Below are 19,989 nucleotides of genomic sequence, written 5' to 3'. Positions count from 1 at the left end.
TACTTATAACTATATCTGATTTTTATTTTTTACACAAACATTACAAAAATATTTTTTCCTAAACTACTTAATCTATATAAAGCTAGATACTTAGATAGCTAACTATTATTTTCTTAAGTTCTATAGGTAATGGTACTGATTCTGAGCACAACCTAATTTTAGAGTATTCGCATCTTCTTCTTACTCGTTTGTCATCTGGTGGATGAAGAAGGCTGAGGAGTAAGGACCATGAAAGATCTATCCCCAGCAGTAAACGCATACGGGCTGATGGAAGTTCAACTAAAGAATTTGTACTTCAAAAATCAATCACACTCGTTCCTTATCATGTTTCCCCCTAAACTTTACGCTCTCTCCTCTCAAAGATCTCTGTATCTCACTTAACGTCTTCCCTTTAGTCTCCGGCAGGAATACAGCTATTAAAGTACCAACTAACACACACTAAAGAACCAATACGTCACAACGGGGCCTAGGGCGGACGTCATGAACACAAAGAATTTAGCAATTACGAACATTGATAACAAATTAAAGTAATTTTATTGATACTCAGAGTGCTCGGGCGGACGCGACGACGGACGGTCCGTTGAATTTAGTGCTCAAGCGACTGCACTATCATTAGTAAAATCCATACTAATATTATAAATGCGAAAGTGTGTCTGTCTGTCTGTCTGCTAGCCTTTCACGGCCCATCCGTTCAACCGATTTTGACGAAATTTGGTACAGCGATAGCTTGCATCCCGGGGAAGTACATAGGCTACCTTTTATCCCGGAAAATTGAAGAGTTCCCACAGGATTTTAAAAACCTAAATCCACGAGGACGAAGTCGCGGGCATCATCTAGTTATAGATTATAACATGGGGTTATTCAAGGAGCGGACCAACAAATTCCTAAAAGGCCGGCAATGCATCGGCGGCTCCTCTGGTGCTGCAAATGTTCATGGGCGGCGATAATCACTTAACATCAGGTGACCTGCTCGTTTGCTCACTATATCTATTAGAAAAAAAAAAGTAAGTTGGTAGTTACTCGTTTAAAGAGTTAATTTTACATACTAGGTACATTGAAATACTGGGCCTTTGAAAAGTAGTTTCTATAACTGCCAGTATAGCAGTTTTGGCGCTGAGCAGTAAGTGAAACCCAGAGGAGACGCAGGTTAAAATCCTGCGGATTCCACAATTTTTATATGTACCTACTTATTTAAAATTATTTCGAATTTTATAGCTAGGTACTTCAAAAATCAATCACACTCGTTCCTTGTCATGTTTCCCCTTAAACTGAATGCTTTCTCCTCCCAAAGCTCTCTGTATCTCATGAAACGTCTTCCCTTTAGTCTCAGGTAAGAATATAGCGATTAAAGTACCAACTAACACACACATGGCACTGAAGAACCAATACGTCACAGCGGGGCCTAGGGCGGACGTCATGAACACAAAGTATTTAGTAATTACGAACATTGATACCAATGAGGACATTAAAGTAATTGAAACTCCGAGTGCTCGGGATGCTCCGTCGAAGACTTCTGCTGTTACTAACCAGGTTAAAGACCCGATACCTGTTGAGGGAATTAATTAATTAATAAGTTGAGATGGCAATCGGGGTATGAGGTGGGGGGACGCCCCACACACCCGCACATCACCCGCGCTCGCCCGCACCGGCGGGCGGGGTGTATGAAGGAGTCCCCTCGCTGTGCCTTATTTGCTGACAAATGGGCTGACCTCATGGGTCAGATCTTGCACTTTTGTGAAAATTTATAATTTTGCTTTTTAAAATTTATAATTTTGCTTTTTAAAATTTATAATTTTAACAATTTTTGTATTATGTTTATGTTAGTTTGTACTCGTAGTTTAATTAGTGTAATTGGCTTTATGGCCGTTCTAATTAAATAATAAATAAATAAATAAATAATAATAATAATAATGCGTATCTCGCGATCATTGCTGTCAAACGTCCGGCTAGATAGAGACAGCAATAGCTGCAAAGCAAAATAAGAAGAAGAAGAGAGCATATGAACTGTCGGATTGCTACTGCTGTCGCGTTGCTGTCGCTACTGCAACGTTTTACGTAATCACCCCACGGGTCCGCGGCAGCGCAAGGGCTGTGCAGATGTGCGGGGTGTTCCCTCCCCGATTGCCATCTCGACCTATCGCCTATTGTACATACTGAGCGGAGAAACCACGAAGAAGAAAATTTTGTACTCCATGGGAGAAACCCTAAGAAATGTCTGCTAAAAAGTAGACCTATAGATACTTACCAGCACTATAGCAATATACCACCAGGATCAGTGATATGATTGGAAGGAAATTTAGGATCCCTGTGATCTCGTCACCAGCTTCAGTGAGCTTGAAGAATGTGCCCAGGCCAAGCTGAAACAGAATTAATTCAAAATTGGATATTTTCCTACTTTTGAATTTGATAAATATTATTACTTTATTATAAACTAGGATAAAAATAATGACGTAGGTACGCTGAAAAAAATATAAAAATCCAACAAAGATTTACAAAGTTACAGGCATTTTAATTTTGGAGTGGGAGGGTCTTCTATCCCTTTCTCGCAAAACGAAAATTTGTATGAAACCCGCACGAAGCTACTATGGGCATTAGTAAGGTGTGACGTCAAAAATCTCTGTCTAATCAGATGCTTATAACTATTTTTATATTTGACGATTTAATTAGTTTTTTCAGTTTACGTCATTATTTTTATCCTAGTTTATAATAAAGTAATAAAAAAATCAGAGTCAAATACCCAATTCATTTCATGTAGGAATATCATGAAAATGGGGTAAAAGGTTAAAGGCACACCCGCACATCACCCACGCTAACCCGGTGCGGGATAGCGTGCGGGTATGCGAGGCGTTCCCTGCCTCATACCCAGATTGCCATCTTGACCTGTCGCGAACTAAAGGTACGTAGATCACAAAAACTTAGTGTTTTCTTGTACGATGGTACGGAGGCCTTTGTGTGCGAATCCGACTCGCACCTGACCAGTTTTTAGTAACTTTAAGACACTTACCATTCCCAAAAACACTCGAAACAATGACCAAATCAATATAATTTGTGGTTACATCACAAAAAAGTGGTTTCTAGTAGGTACGAGGTACGGAGCCCTTTGTGTGCGAATCCGACTCGCATCTGACCAGTTTTTAGTAACTTTAAGACACTTACCATTCCGAAAAACACTCCAGACAATGACGAAATCAATATAGGCCGCCTCCCAAACTTCGTCAAAAACAATGGCGTACAGAAACTTGCGAGCAGCTGTATTACCCCAATGATAACTGAAGCTATCTCTGGCTTCACACTAGTATTAGTCGACTCCAAAATAATTAGTTTGTAAGTAAAACTGTATAGCATTGTACCACATAATTTGACCACCGATGAAAAGCCAAATCCGGATTTCAGAAAAATTTAAAATGGCGGCAATATAGGCCACGGTCCATACTAAAATCTTTGAATCCCTTTGGCAGGTAGCAATGTCTTTATAGCACAAGTAAAAGGAAAAACCGAAAACCATGAATTTGTGGTTAAATCACAAAAAAATTAAAAAAGTTTTCTAGTAGGTACGAGGTACGGAGCCCTTTGTGTGCGTATCCGACTCGCATCTGACCAGTTTTTAGTAACTTTAAGACACTTACCATTCCGAAAAACACTCCAGACAATGACGAAATCAATATAGGCCGCCTCCCAAACTTCGTCAAAAACAATGGCGTACAGAAACTTGCGAGCACCTGTATTACCCCAATGATAACTGAAGCTATCTCTGGCTTCACACTAGTATTGGTCGACTCCAAAATGGTTTGGAGGTAAAACTGTATAGCATTGTAACCGATAATTTGACCTCCAATGAAAAGAAGGAATCCAAGAGACAAGGATTTCAAAAACGTTCTGTTCCTGAACAACTGTTTCTTGTCAATTTTATCGGCTTTCTTGTTCGAGTCTTGGTATTCTTGTAATTCTTGTTTAGCTATCGCTTCGGATTCTCGGATCTGTAATAGAACTGCTAGCGCTTCTTCTGTACGTCCTGCAAAATATCACAAAATATTTAAGTGTCTTGTACTACAGTAAAAGTCTGTTATAAGTTATAAGGTTTTTTGTATTTAAGAGCATCTTAAAATTTAAGGAGGTATCGTCATCATCATCTACCCATCGCCGGCTCACTACTGAACACGGGTATAGGTACTCTCAGAGCTATGCTTGGAGTTTCTATAGGTGCGTGATCAAATCAGAAATGAGGAGATCCGTAGGAGAACTAGAGTAACCGACATAGCTCAACGGGTTGCGAAGCTGAAGTGGCAATGGGCAGGGCATATAGTTCGTAAAGCCGATAGACGTTGGGGTTCCAAGGTGCTGGAATGGCGACTTGGAAGACTCCCACTAGGTGAACGGGCGACATCAGATGAGTCGCAGGGAGCCGCTGGATTCAGGCAGCGCAAGACCGTGGTATGTGGAAGCCCCTACAAGAGTCCTATATCCAGCAGTGGACATCTATCGGTTGATGATGATGATGATGATACTCTCAGAAGGGTTTGGCAATAGCAGGTACACAAATCTAGCCAAGGGCGGATTGGCAGATTTCAAACATCTTATTTTATTTATTTATTTATTTTATTTTATTTTATTAGATATGCCAACGATAAATTGTAACAACATTCACAAATATTAAAAACATGTCACAAACAATTCCATCTTTGAGAACATTATGGAGCACTCTCAGGCATGCAGGTTTCCTCACGACGCGACGTTTTCCTTCACCGCAAAAGCAAGTGATGTTTAATTTCTTAAAACGCACATAGCTCTAAAAAGTTACAGGTGCATGGAATCGAATCAACTCGGAGCCCCCGAATACGAGGCTGACCTCTTTTAACCACTAGGCTAGATCTTTTTTGTGTGTGTTGTTTCGGATTGACTATGCTGCGTAGGCCCTATTGGCCGCTACAGCGTCACCGGGGGGGTTGGCGAGCGCGAAGCTCCGCCTGGGGGTGAGCCCTAGGGCTCGAAGAAATAATTCGAGAGGTCGGGGGGCAACGTCCTCCTAAGGGCGCCTCCTGTGAGGCTCGGACCACGGCTTAGGATGACGTTGAGATGGGTGGAGTTGTCGGTTTTGTTGGTTAGTCCGTACGCCCCCGAGGCCGTGGCGTGAGCCCACGTCCGGGTGACGTTAGAAATCGGGGACCTCGTCTTCGCCGGCGAAGACGCTGTGATGAGGTTGAATTGTGTAGCCCTACGAGATAGGGTGCATTGTCGGTCATGATTTGATCGTCGGGGTCGTTAAGGACGTGCTTAGGGCGTCTTTTATCTGGGGGGTCGTTTCGGTCAGGGGTGTAAGTCGCTGCCTCAACTATTAGGGGGTTGGGGTGTCTAATGGCTTTCTCAAAATAATTTTTGGAAAGCTGTTTAAAGTAATGAGCTATTGTCGGGAGTTGGAGGTCTCTGTGGAGGTCCACGTTGCGCATGTACCACGGGGAGCCAGTGGCCGTACGCATAAACTTATTCTGTAGGACTTGGAGAGGTTTGAGAGAGGAGGGCGGCAGGTGTGCAAATGCAACACAGGCATAAGACATTATTGGGCGGATGCACGTTTTGTATAGCGTGACTTTATGTCGAAGTGACATTTTGCTCTTTGCGCAAATCATGGGGTAAAGACGGGAGAGCACATACGCTGCGTTCTTGCGGACTCTACGAATGTGCGCGGCGAAGCTCATCTTGTCATCAAAGGTTACACCCAAGTACTTGGTATTAGTTTGCCAGGGAATGGGGCGGTCGTAAAGAGTTATTTCAGTCTGTCGAAGTTTGTATTGTGATTTCCTTTTGGACTTTTGAAAGAGCACTGCTGCGCTTTTCTCCGGGTTAACCTCTATCCTCCAAAGGCGGAACCAGTGGCCTAGGCTACTGACTGCCTTTTGGAGTCGAGCTTTAACGTTCCGGTAGTTTAAGTCGGAGCTGTATAGAGCGGTGTCATCCGCGAACTGGGCTATATGAACATGAGGGGATCTGGGAATGTCGCTGGTGTACAGCGCGTACAAAAGTGGCGAGAGCAGGGAGCCCTGAGGGACTCCTGCTCGAAGAGGTCTTGGGGAGGATAGGGTTCCATCCAGACGGTAGCGGAAAGTTCGATTGGTGAGAAATTCTCGTAGTAAACGTACGAGTCTTTCGGGCACGCCTAGATGGTAAAGCTTGTAGATCAAGCCGGCGTGCCACACCTTGTCGAAGGCTTTGGCTACATCGAAGAAGAGGGCTCCCGTTGGGATACCTCTCGTTTTGAATCGGTTGAAACCGAGAAGGATGTGCTCCGTGAGGCGGTGCACTTGATGAACACATGAGTGTCTGGTTCGAAAGCCAAATTGCTCGTCGTTGAGGAGGTTTTTCTCCTCTACGACGGACCTAAGTCGGTTAAGGATGACTTTCTCATACACCTTGCCAAGGGTGTTGAGCAAACTAATGGGGCGGTAGCTAGTAGGGAGGTTCCTAGGTTTCCCTGGCTTGGGGATGCCTATAACGGTAGCTTCTTTCCACCTGTCGGGGAAGGAGCATCCCGCCATGAGGGTGTTGAAAATGACAACCAGGAGGTTGATTAATACGTCGGGGAGTAACTTTAGAGTTTTGTTATTAATAGAGTCGGGGCCTGGGGCTTTTTTGGCGTGAAATTCTTTGATAATTTGACGAACTTCGCCGCTATTCGTCGGGAGGATTGGATCGCCACCTGGGGCGGAAGAGAAGATAGATGCTAGTTTGTTTTCGACTAGTTCTATATGGGACTTGTCTACAGAGATGGTGCTCGGGGAGCATTGGGCTTCTAAGCTATCGGCCAAGCATTCGGCCTTATCGACATCTTCAAAGGCGGGCGGTTGATTGGGACGTAAAAGCGGAGGAGTGGCCGAGACAGGGTCGGCTTTGAGAGCTCTCGCCAGGCTGTAGTAGGCTACATGCGATGGCTTGAGCTCACTCAGCTTCCTGTCCCATTGTTCGTCGCGGAGTTCGGCAAGGCGAGCCTTTACCTCCCTCTGGGCTCTCCAGAGTTCTCTCCGGTTGTCGGCGTTAGGACATGCGTCATGGGCTCTACGTTTAGCGTTTTTGATGGTGATGAGCTCTCTGGCGTCGTCCGGCAACTGTCGACGGGTGAAACCGTTCGGCATCTGTCGGGAGCAGGCGCTTAGAGCATCGCGGATATGATTAGTAAGGTGCAGTGAGGCTGCATGCGCTTCATCTAGACTACCTATAATGTCAGGAATTTGAGAGATGTGCACTGAGTCTATAGACTTAAGATGCTCTGAGAGCTTCTTGAAATCAATGACTGTTTTGGTCGGGGGGGCCGCGGTGGGCGGGGGTCCTAGCCGCATTAGGACGGGACGGTGGTCTGAACCTAGCTCGGACAGCACCTCCAAAGGACTCACCTGAAGGGCGATGTTCTTTAGAAGAGCTATATCGAGTATGTCCGGTCTGTCTGTTGAATTGTCGGTCATTGGATAACGAGTCGGTGTGTCAGGGGCTATAACTATGAAGTTAAGATCGGGGCGGTGCGTCAGTCTTTCGAGTTGGCGTCCTCGTGAGTTCGGGGAGCGGCAATTCCAACTTTGATGTTTGGCGTTAAGGTCTCCGGCCACGATAACGGAGTCTCCTAGTGAGAGAAGTGCGCGGATGTCACTTTCTAACAGATCTTTCGAGGGAGAGAGATAAACGGATGCTAGTATGACCGACGGATGGCCAGTCATACTCACCTGACATATGGAAGCTTCCATGTTGGTTAGTTGTGGAGGATCGAGAGGAGTGCAGTGAAGAGCCCTTCTGTAGTATATGGCAGTGCCACCCTTAGCAGTGGCCCTGTCGTTTCTGACTATATTAAAATTAGCAATTCTGGGATTACTTCTACTAGGTTTCAAGAAGGTCTCTTGCACTAGAAGAATGTCGGTTTGATGTGCACATACAAATTCGCGGACTTCGTCCATTTGGTCGATAAGGCCGTTCGCGTTGTAGAACGCGACTACTAAGGAGTGGGGTTTTAATCTACCTTTGGTCGTACTATCCATTATGGGTTGCTTTAAGGTTATTAATGGAGATGAGCAGACCCAAGTGTTGGGTAATAGCTAATTTGGGATCCTTCCTGAAGGTCCGGGCGAAAACTTCCATCTCCACTATATCAATAGAGGCGAGGACAGTTTCGATTAAGTGGAGATTATCCGCAGCGTTAGTCGCCGCGGATGAATGGAGAGAAGGCTCTGCTTGGGGCTGGGGCGTAGGCGCGGAAGCCTTTACCGGGGCTGATTGGGCGGGCTTGGCCGGGGCTGGTTGGGCGGGCTTTGGCGCAGGGGGGTTAGCCCTGGGAAGGGGTTTTTCCCATGCGTTGGTGGCCGGAGCCGGCACAGGGACGAATTTCTGGGCGGGTTGGGGAGCTGCAGCAGGTTTGCGGCCGGCCGGTTTGACCCTTCGCTTTTGCTCCTTGGGGGCTTTAGGGCATCCGCGATAATTCGCGGTGTGCCCTTGAGACCTGCAAAGAACACAGCTCGGGGGTTCCTCGGTAGGTTGCTTCCTGGGGCAGTCGGAGGTGCCGTGGTCCCCTAGGCACTTTACGCACCTGGGGTGGGCGAAACAATTCCTTGCGGAATGGCCGTACATCTGGCAGCGATGGCACTGGCCCATCCTGCCACGGTTACGGGGGGGCTCTATTTTAAGACCCGTGAGACGACACACCGATGTGATGTTGTTGATTTTCTTACCCGCGGGGGTAAGTTCGAGGGTTACGAGCACCATCTCGTAGGGGGCTTTGGTTCTAGGATGGTACATCCTGTGAACCTCTAGTACTGGCAGCTCCTGGGAAAGGAGGTCTGTCTTTATGTGGTCGGTGTTCAGCTCCTTCGGAAGGCCGCGAATGACTACGCGTAGAACGCGTTCGTCGGGGAGAGCGTAGGTGTGGAACCCTACATTCTCTTGACGGAGAGTCTTGGTGAGAAGGCGATGGTCGCCTGAAGTCGGACATTGGACTTTGATTCCAATGGCGGTCGAGCGGGCACTCGTGAACGAGATGCCCCGCTGGTCTAACAGTGGCAAGATGCGCTGCCAGCTGAGTTTTTCCCTAATAAAAAGGGGAGGGACCTTTTCCCTTGGCGAATCCTCCATGGGGGAGTCTTCCGACTCCTCCTCGGGGGTTGCCTGGGAGGTTGTGGGTTGAGTACCGGGCCCTGAAGGGGCTGCAACGCCCACCTTTTTAGGTGGGTTTGCGTGGGACTTGGAGGCCTTCAGCTTTCGCTTCTGGGCCTTCGTCTGCACCGTCGTGAATTCCTCTGTTTCAGAGGAGGCTGGGGACGTTTCGGAGTGAGGCTCCTTAACGTCGGTCGGTATAGGTTTTGGGGCTGAAGGCCCAGGTTGGGTCTTGGAGTGAGGCTCCTTATCAATCAATGTCGAGTCCGAGTCGTCCTCCATGGTCATAGCCGAGAGAGGAGATTCCGGTGGTATGTCGAAGCGCGTAGGCTTCCGGGACGGGTCGACCTTAAATTTATTGAGGTAGCTTGGGTTTCGAGTCGTGAGATCGGCCAAAAGGGCACTCAAGTCTACGTCATTGTAGAATGTCTGGGGAAAAAAAGTGCCCTGATGGGGCCCGGGAGCGGGGTGGTCGGGTTGGTTGGGGCCCATAGTGGACCCGGTGGCTCAAAGGTCCCCCCTGCCTAGGCAGGGAGGTGAGTACCTAAGGTGTGACCCTAATGTGAGTCCCCGCCCTTTGGTGACGGGGGTGTGGACCTATGCTGCGCTTAGACTAGTGTACTCACGGAACCTGGATCCTAGAACTACACTAATACTACACACAACGCAGGAACAATCCGATGGCACTGATAATGGCACTTGCACTGACACTGGCGAACTCGCGCGAGAGTTCAAACCGGTACCGAGAAACGGAGCGCATCAGCAAACGTCCGCACGGGGCGGAAGCCGAGCACGGAATGTCATCGGCTAGATCTCCGCAAGGGGGTGTTTAATACTACCCCCCCCTTCACCATTTCACCACCGAACCGCAAGACATCGGGCGAGTTTCCATCCTTATGTCGTCGACATTCCATCTACACGCACGAAACGTTTTGCGTCATCATTCCTCATACGTATGGCTTAGGTTTGGAATACTCTTCCGCGATATGTGTTTCCTACCAATTACAACCCGGGTATCTTTAAAACAAGAGTGAATTATAGGCATCTTCTAGGTAAACGCATCCCATCTTAGGCCACATCATCACTTTCCATCAGGTGTGATTGTGGTTTAAGGGTGGTCATCATCATCATGATCAACTCATCACCGGCTCACTACAGAGCGCGGGTCTCCTCTCAGAGTGAGAAGGGTTTTGGCCATAGTCTACCACGCTGGCCATGTGCGGATTGGTAGACTTCACACACCTTTTGAGAACATTATGGAGAACTCTCAGGCATGCAGGTTTCCTCACGATGTTTTCCATCACCGTTAAAGCAAGTGATATTTAATTAATTAAAACGCACATAGTTCCGAAAAGTTCTAACTTTTCTAACAAGGGTGGTACCTATAATGAATTTAAAAAAAAAGATTCTAGTCGTCAGAACAAATATTTGGCTCTTGACCTTTAATAAGGAAAAATCATTAAAATATGTACATATAAAACCTGTCTGACAATAAAGACGTGTGAACCATTAGATAAGTAAGTACTAGTAGTTACACATTAGAATAGGTAAGTATTTACTAAGTATGTTCGCTAATGGTGATAGGTTCGTGGTTAGGAGGTTGCCCTTGGTTTTGGGAGGTCGGGGGTTCGATTTTGGGCACACACCTCTAAATTTTCGGAGTTACGTCCGTTTTAAGCAATTAAATAACACTTGCTTTAAAGGTGATGAAAAACATCGTGAGGAAACCTGCATGCCTGAGAGTTCTCCATAATGTTCTCAAAAGTCTGCTAATCTGCACTGGACCAGCGTGGCAGACTATGGCCTAAACCCTTCCCGCCACTAGTGAGGCTGAGTGGCCAGTAGGGCATAGCATAATCCGAAAACCCGAGGAAGTGCTGTCAAAAAGTTACCTTTAGAATAGAGATGGCAGGGGCTCTCAGGCATACAGAGTACTGGTACAGTACTGGCAGCTATAGCACTCGCCAGCACGATGTTGAAGGCGGTGTACGAGAGGAAGGGGCCCAGAGATAGCGTCAGCACGATGCCCAGAGATGAGAAGATCTGCATGAACGTGCCCAGCGAGCCGCGGTGCTCTTTCTGTAACCAACGTGATAGCTGTAGCTATCAGATAGATGGGACATATAGTGCTGGCATCTATCGCACTCTCCAGCACGATGATGAACGCGGTGTATGAGAGGAAGGGGCCCAGAGTTAGCGTCAGCACGATGCCTAGAGACGAGAAGATCTGCATGAACGTGCCCAGCGAGCCGCCGTGCTCTTTCTGTAACCAACGTGCTAGCTGTAGCTATCAGATAGATGGGACATATAGTGCTGGCATCTATCGCACTCTCCAGCACGATGATGAACGCGGTGTATGAGAGGAAGGGGCCCAGAGTTAGCGTCAGCACGATGCCTAGAGACGAGAAGATCTGCATGAACGTGCCCAGCGAGCCGCCGTGCTCTTTCTGTAACCAACGTGCTAGCTGTAGCTATCAGATAGATGGGACATATAGTGCTGGCATCTATCGCACTCTCCAGCACGATGATGAACGCGGTGTATGAGAGGAAGGATACCAAGAAACAAACACACTTTCGCATTTATAATAAGGGTCCTGCTACTCACACTAGCAATTTCAGAGGCATAAATAGGTGCGACCATGAAGAGAAAGCTGTCAGCTACACTCATGATCACTCGCCCCAGGATGAGCATCCAGACTTCCGTGGCGAAGATCAACAGCATCGCTATCAGGAACTTGGGCAAGCAGATCAGCAAGAAGCAGTTCTTCCTTCCTATCGCATCCAGCAGCATTCCTCCTAAGAGGACACCTGGGAAAAGGTATCATAATTAGGTATTTGACTACATCAAAAATAAATTATTTCTCACTGATTTGTTAAATAAAGGGTCTTCCAAAATACGTTAAATCCACGTATGTACTTTTTTAGCGTTTAAACTATCGTTAGTTATTACCATTATATACAGGGTTACAGGAAAATAGGACACGATCCCGTTAAGGGGTTATAGTACAGGACATTAGCTATCAAACGACCCCTAAACTGCTTATGCAAAAGTGTATCGTTTTCGAGTTATTCATTTTTTATTTTTTTCTAGGTAGAGGGGTGTTTGCCACTTTGAAAACTAATAAAAAAAGGAACAATGAATTTCATCAGTTTTTTTTTCTTGCTAGTACATATCCTTGTTAATAACAAACAGTTATAAAAAAAGAAAAATCTTCAAACATTTTAAAATTAGAGCTCAAAAACTGTACAGGTTTTCGTTTTTAAAATTTAATTCTTTGAAAAACTTGCGAATTTTTTGTAAAAATTACTATGGCACTTATCCTGCGGATTATTTTAAAAACATCTATGTTTTGTTAGCTATCCATTGGTACATAAAAATTACAGAAAAAATCAGCCACCCACCAGTCTATACGCTTACTCACTGAATATAGAAATCAAGAGACCCCCAGAGACGATCCAAGACCCCTCATCCTCCGTGATCGGCCTGGACAATGGGGTCTCCGTTGCGTTGCGCAGCTTCACGAGGACTGGCGACGGCCACGCCAGGCTCATTCCTGTCGTAACCACTCCAAGATTCACTGCAAAAAAGCAAAAAAAATTAAGGTCAGTAATACTAACTCCACCACTACATTTTTAGGGTTCCGTACGCCAGAATGAAAAAACGGAACGCTTTTATCATTCGTGTGTCTGCCTGTATGTCACAGTCAATTTGTTCAATTGTGTGTTCATTTGTGTGTGTGTGTTCATTTGTGATGTACCTAACCACAAATTCACGGTTTTCGGATTTTTCCCCTTACGTGTACTAGACCTAACTATACCTGCCAAATTTCATAATTCTAGATCAAAGGGAAGTACCTACCCTATAAGTTTTTTGACAGACAGACAGACAACAAAGTGATCCTATAAGTGTTAGGTTTTTTCTTTTGAGGTCATGATCATCAACATCATGATTAACCCTCGCCGGCTCACTACAGAGCTCGGGTCTCCTCTCAGAGTGAGATGGGTTTTGGCCATAGTCTACCACGCTGGCCATGTGCGGATTGATAGACTTCACACACTTGAGAACAATATGGAGAATTCTCAGGCATGCAGGTTTCCTCACGATGTTTTCCTTCACCGTTAAGGCAAGTGATATTTAATTAAATTCTTAATAAAAAAATAAAAAAATAAAAAAAAATTAAGTACTTAAAACGCACATAGCTCCGAAAAGTTAGAGGTGCGTGCCCGGGATCGAACCACCGACCTCCGATTAGAAGGTGGACGTCCTAAACACTAGACTATCACAGCTTTTGAGGTACGGAACCCTAAAAATAAAAAGATGATGAACCCCTTCCATAATACAAAGGTCTACGCGATCCTCAGCTGCCGATAACCACAATATACTCCAATAACCGCACTCAGAGCGATAATCAGTACCCTTATTATAATTGCGAAAGTGTGTTTGTTTGTTGGTTTGTTGGTTTGTCCTTCAATCACGTCGCAACGGTGCAACGGATTGACGTGATTTTTTGCATGGGTGATGGTAAAGACCATAGGCTACTTTTTATTCCGGAAAATCAAAGAGTTCCCACGGGATTTTTAAAAACCTAATTCCACGCTACGAAGTCGCGGGCATCAGCTAGTGCCATATAAATTGAACCAATCGTTTATACTGCATTCAGGACTTATTGGCTAGCTAAGTTAGTAGATAGTTATTTCATCAAACGTAATTTTCGCTTTCCTGCCTCGTTAAGCCTAAAGTAAGGCAGTGGTCCGACCGCCGATGAACGACGAACGAGAGACGAGTAGAACTAGAAACTTAAACGAGTTGGCGACCAGCGGGAAGCTCTTTGATTTTCCGGGATAAAAAGTAGCCTATGTCACTCTCCAGATCATGCAACGGTGCAACGGATTGACGTGATTTTTTGCATGGGTATAGACCCATGCGAAAAATCACGTCAATCCGTTGCACCGTTGCGACGTGATTGAAGGTGATACTGATTAAAGATTCAATTCAATTCAATTCCCAATTATTGGCTTTTAGGTGTGCCAGCTGGGCACAGAGCCTCAATAGCTCAACCGGTATAGGAGTGGACTGAAAACCGAAAGGTCGACGGTTCAAATCCCGCCCGTTGCACTATTGTCGTACCTACTCCTAGCACAAGCCTGACGCTTAATTGGAGAGGAAAGGGGAATATTAGTCATTTAATATGACTAATATTCTTTGAGTGTTTCGCCAGTGTCACGTTTATGGAGAAGGCACGAAGGATGATTAAAGATTAAGATTAGCTCAATAGAAACGGGACACGACCCTCAGCATTTAGCAATACGATGCAGAGAATAAGTAGTTAGTAATAGTAATCATGTAGACATACCTATAAAATACGAGACTTAAAAATAGCCCGAGAGCCCGAGGGAAATTATAAAGAGATGCTTGATAAAACCTGTAAACTTTTATGTCCGTCCCTGCAACGTAAGGGATGTCTGCACCAAATTACGTTAAAATCGATTAAACGGACACAAACACACACACTTGTGCATTTTGTAATCTTAGTGTGGATTATAAGTGGGAACTCATTAATTTTCCGGGACAAAAAGTCGTTCCCTGCGATGCAAGCTATCTCAGTAATATCAGAAAAATCGTTTAAACTTTAAATAGATGGCGTGAAAAGCTAACAGGTAAACAGAAAGACACACTTTCATATTTTATACTTAGTATGGATTCAGGTTCCGTATGTTTGTGTCCGCAAAACTCGAAAAGCAGTTGAAAATTTTACCAACATCAATGATTGGTTTCATCAATTTTGGCCGCCAAACAGCATTCCAAATTCAAACCGTTTATGGATGCGATTACCAACAGGTATGCCCGAGGCCTAGGTTGGTAGGTAGTTAGGTATACCTATTTAGTCTAGGTGATGACGAATTCTACTGCTTATGGTTACTATCTATTTTAGGATCCATGTGAAAAAAAATGTGATTTTTGGAAGTTTTTTAGTGTGTGAATTGAAAAACTATAAATACAATAATAACTAGTAGTAGTATAATAATAAATATTTCAAAGAATGAAATTAATCTACTCTAATACTATAAAGTGGTAAAGTTTGTAAGTTTGGAAGTAAGGTAATCTCCGGAACTAAATGGTCCGGTTTTGAAAATTATTTTACTGCGTTGTCCTCGAATGCTAGGCTATAAAATTATTTAATGAAAAATCAAAATCAATACTTATTATTCATCTCATGTATGACAACTAGTGACTCACCATTGTTTCAAATGCAGATTCTATTGAAAAGAGGCGTTAAGCAAATTAGCACGTGCTCTTTTCAAATTATTTATTTATCTATAATACTTATCTACATCCGCGTTGATCTAGGTTTTTTAAAATCCCGTGGGATCTCTTTAATTTTCCAGGATAAAAAGTAGTCTATGTCCTTCCCCAGGATGTAAGCTAACTCTGTACCAAATTTCATCAAAATCGATTAAACTGTTAGGCCGTGAAAGGCTAGCAGACAGACAGACGGACAGACAGACAGACACACTTTCGAATTTATAATATTAGTATGGATATAAAAATCAATCACTAAATGTGTTACTCATCGCAAATCTCGAGAACAGCTGAACCGATTTCACTATTTTTTTTTTATAATATTCCTTGAAGTATGAGGATGGTTCTTACGGAGAGAAAAATTTAATTCAACCTCCCCCTCAATTTTCTAAACTCCACCCGAGCGAAGCCCGGGCGGATCAGCTAGTTGAACATAAAGTAACATATTTATATAACAATACACTACAGTCTACACCATCTTGACTGTTTCTTGTCTATATTATTGTGCTACAAAAGAAAGGTAATCTAAATATATAAAAGAGCAATACCACTCACTCACTGACTGACTGACTGACTGACTAATCACGAAATCTCAGAAACTATAAAGCCTACAAACTTGAAATTTGGTAGGTAGGTTCTTTCTTGGACGTAGGTGTCAGCTGAGAAACGGTTTTGAAAAATTCCCCCTCTAAGGGTGCGAAAGGGAGATCGAAGGTTGTATGAAAGTCCTATGTTTTTGGAGTTAGAGACGTGAAAATCAACATTTAGGTTAACATTTAGCTTTAAATAATAAAAATCTGTATAATTCAATTTGGGAAACTCCCCCCTTAAGGGTGGTAAAATAGGGGGGCAATGTTTTTATAGAAAAGTTTTAACAATTGTTATTTTTACTTGAAATTTGAAATGTAGGCTATTTCTAGGGGGTAGGTATCAGATAAGAAAGGATCTAACTAAATTCCCCCTTTAAGGGAGTAAAATGGGGGTGGAAGGGTTATATGAAAATCCTATGTTTTTGAAGTTAGAGATATGAAAATTGGCATGTAGGTAAGTGAGGCCTTTTGCAGCGGGCAAATTTCAGATCTCATGAGAAACCAGTACGCGGACGAAGTCGCGGGCATCTGCTAGTAAAATATAAAATTGTTACCTGTAATAACAACAGCATACTGCCGGATAAGAGAAGTTGGTAGATTAAACTTCATTTTTGTCAGTCGTTACTAAGCGCACCACTTTTAAAACATTTGATTTACACAAAAACAAACTAAGACCACCATACAGCTAAACATCTTCATATTATAATTAATACAAAACAAACTAACATTGCAGGTCTATAAAATCCGTTAGTAAATAAAATTCGAAAATATTACTTAATTTTTATATTTTTTCAAAAAAAAAGAGAGAAGAGTCGTTCACTACCTGCTCACTACAGAATCACTATCAAACTTTAATTTCCATGCATGAAATCATAGTCGTAAATAAAAAAGTTGTCATTAAATATTTCATTCAAAATTAGAACGTTATTTTGTTTTAACTTTTGGCACAAGTCTGCGCGAGACGTTCACGTACGTTCAGTAATTTGTATACAAAGGCAGTATTGTTTTAAACATTTACACATGCACGTCTATTATACTTCATAAATGAGAAAATAAATTCTTAAACAACTCAAAAATGCAATGGAATGGTAGGTATAATTTTTTTTCAACAACTCATCGAGAAACCACGCGCGTTTAGCATTCAGCCTTCAATGGCCACAGTTTACTCTGTGTTAATAGCTAAATCTCTGTGATAGTAGGTCGGACGTATTGCATAATGTACTGTGGCACTATTGTATGAATGATCGAGAGCTCGTGGAAATTTTGAAGCAGGTGCTTGATAAAAGGTGAAAGCTTGAAGGTATGTAAATAGCACTTCTTTCATAGTACAAATACAAATGTCTTCTGGTAAGAATAACTCGAAAAAAAGAGCAGGGGATGTGTCTGCGCACGGATAACTACTTTTCTACAGCGCCGAAGCAAGAGTTGACTGAAGATCCAATAGCGCAACAAACACGAAACGCAAACGCGAAATCACACACTGCACTGGTCTGATCAGATTTCTTTGTATATGATATGTAGCTATGGAGGTGCTGGTACCTATCTAGGTAGGTACCGTGCAAGTTTTAACGGTGTAATTAAACGGCAATGGTTTAAAGGTTTATGAGAAAAACTGTCATCATAAGAGTCCTTGGGTTGAATTCTATCCGTTAAACCACATAATTTATAATATTAGTTACATAATACTTATTTATAATATAATGTAATTAGATTATTGACGCACCTACTCCTAGAAGAAGCTTTATACCACATAGCATAAAATCACCAGTGTTAAAAAGTGCCTACTTGTTAATAATGCTCTCAAAAACTTACGTATTAGTACTTAACAAGCTACTACGAAGTACTAGTCTAAAATTCTAAGAACTTCAAACCTTCACTCTCTTGACCAATTTGCACTTCTTATATCTTATATCTAGAAGAATATCAACTCAAAACTTTCAACTTTTATCAAGCACCTCGTTAAACATTTCTGCTAGCTCTCCAACTATAGACCTTTAGGAACATAATGTTTTAACATATAGGTAGGTACCTACCTGTAACCTATGTAATTACGCTACTTTTCGTGATTGCAACGTTTAGTAATAATTTATTTGCTGTAAATACCTACTTGTAGTTTAAAACCCCTTTTGATAAAATATTACAATGACAGGCATTGCTCAGCGGGTTGCGAGCGTGGCAATGGGCAGGGCACATATTGCACGCGACAAGTCGAGACGGCAATCGGGAAGGGAACGCCCCGCACAGCCCGCACGCTAACCCCGTGCGGGCGAGCACAGGTGACGGGCGGTGTGCGGCGCGTCCTCCCCGCCTCATACCCCGATTGCTATCTCAACCTGTCGCGGAATATACTTAGTTCGATTATTTTATTGATAGACTTTGGGGTCCCAAAGTGCTGGTGTGGCGACCTCGCAACGGTAAGCGCAATGTTGGCAAACTACCCACTTGGTGTACAGACCCATACCTACCCAGTTGGTGTTGGTATCAAGAGTCGCAGGGAGCCGCTGGATGGCGGCGTGCAAGACCGCGAAGACGATTATTATAGAATAGAATATATTTTTATTCAAATAAACTTTTACAAGTGCTTTTGAATCGTCAACAAGTTTAATTTACCACTGGTTCGGAATGCCGTTCCTACCGAGAAGAACCTGCAAGAAACTCGGCGGTTGCTCTTTTCATGAGATCAATTTACAAATACATGAGGTATTACAAATCGTTCATTGTGCATCCCGCCGCGCGTATGTAGGTAGCTTCCGTCTTTTTGTGTGACCAAGCCTTCTATAGAAATACTAGATGTCGTTAACGCGTCAAACCAGTCCACGCTCATTTGGGCATGTGTGCTCATAAATGGCACGATCCTTCGTGCTTTGATGGCTCTGGCGTTCGATTCTCGAGACTCGAGAGAGTTAGTAAGGTAGGTACATAATAGTTCAATGCGAGAGAGTCGCAATAGAAATTCGTTTGTTCAATTTTAGACCGTCACATGAGTAGATATATCTACTCGTGTAGAGCTGTACGAGCTGAATTACACTTTTTGCATCGTACCAAGGTAGTTTTTTATTCAAACGTCTTTGCGGAGCCTTCTCTGTGTACTCAGTTGTACGTAGAAACGAGGAAACAAATCACTTTGCATGCAATCGTAATTTTAGCTGAATGGTGGCATTTACTTCATCATGATCAACCCATCGCCGGCTCACTACAGAGCACGGGTATCCTCTCAGAGTTTTGGCCATAGTCTACAACGCTGGCCGTGTGCGGATTGAGAGACGTCAGACACCTTTGAGAACATTATGTAGAACTTTTCAGGCATGCAGGTTTCCTCACGTTGTTTTCCTTCACCGTTAAAGCAAGTGATATTTAATTAATTAAAACGCACATAACTCCGAAAAGTTAGAGGTGATCGTGCCCGGGATCGAACCCCCGACCTCCGATTAGAAGGCGGACGTCCTAACCACAAGGCTATCATTTACTTTCACACATTGAACTCCGCCAGGCGTATTCGCGAACTGTGGCACAGAATATATAATATGACTGCCCTACTAGCTTATGCTCGCGACTTCGTCCGCGTGGACTACACTTTCAAACCCCTATTTCCCCCCCTTAGGGGTTGAATTTTCAAAAATCCTTTCTTAGCGGATGCCTACGTCATAATAGCTATCTGCATGCCAAATTTCAGCCCGATCCGTCCAGTAGTTTGAGCTGTGCGTTGATAGATCAGTCAGTCAGTCAGTCACCTTTTCCTTTTATAATATTAAGATATAAGATATATAAGATATTATGTCCTTGGGATGTAAGCTAGCTCTGTACCAAATTTCATAAAAATCAGTTAACTGTTGGGCCGTGAAAAGCTACTCGTAGCAGACAGACCGACACACTTTCGCATTTAAAATATTAGTATGGATACCTGCCTAGCACTCGGGGGCTATTTATCAGTGAAAGAATCGGTTCATTAATTACTTCCGGAGACTAGCCCCTAAA

General features: G+C 43.7%; 1 protein-coding gene across 1 annotated transcript; it reads right to left on the bottom strand.

The window, feature by feature from the left end:
- Window positions 1–306: 306 nt before the first annotated feature.
- LOC117993545 (facilitated trehalose transporter Tret1-like) lies at window positions 307–17,154 on the bottom strand. Its single transcript, XM_034981346.2, has 7 exons — window positions 16,569–17,154; window positions 12,546–12,701; window positions 11,729–11,931; window positions 11,016–11,202; window positions 3,627–4,012; window positions 2,246–2,357; window positions 307–1,546 (listed from the first exon to the last, which is right to left on the bottom strand). The coding sequence occupies exons 1-7, from the start codon at window positions 16,621–16,623 to the stop codon at window positions 1,236–1,238; spliced, it is 1,410 nt and encodes a 469-aa protein (XP_034837237.1). The 5' UTR covers window positions 16,624–17,154; the 3' UTR covers window positions 307–1,235.
- Between the last annotated feature and the right edge of the window lie 2,835 nt (window positions 17,155–19,989).

The sequence above is a fragment of the Maniola hyperantus genome, chromosome 24 (genome assembly GCF_902806685.2).
Source record: "Maniola hyperantus chromosome 24, iAphHyp1.2, whole genome shotgun sequence".
NCBI classification, from domain to species: Eukaryota; Metazoa; Arthropoda; class Insecta; order Lepidoptera; family Nymphalidae; genus Maniola; species Maniola hyperantus.
The sequence above is the reverse complement of the archived record's forward strand: the minus strand, read 5'-3'. Positions and strand labels throughout refer to the sequence as shown.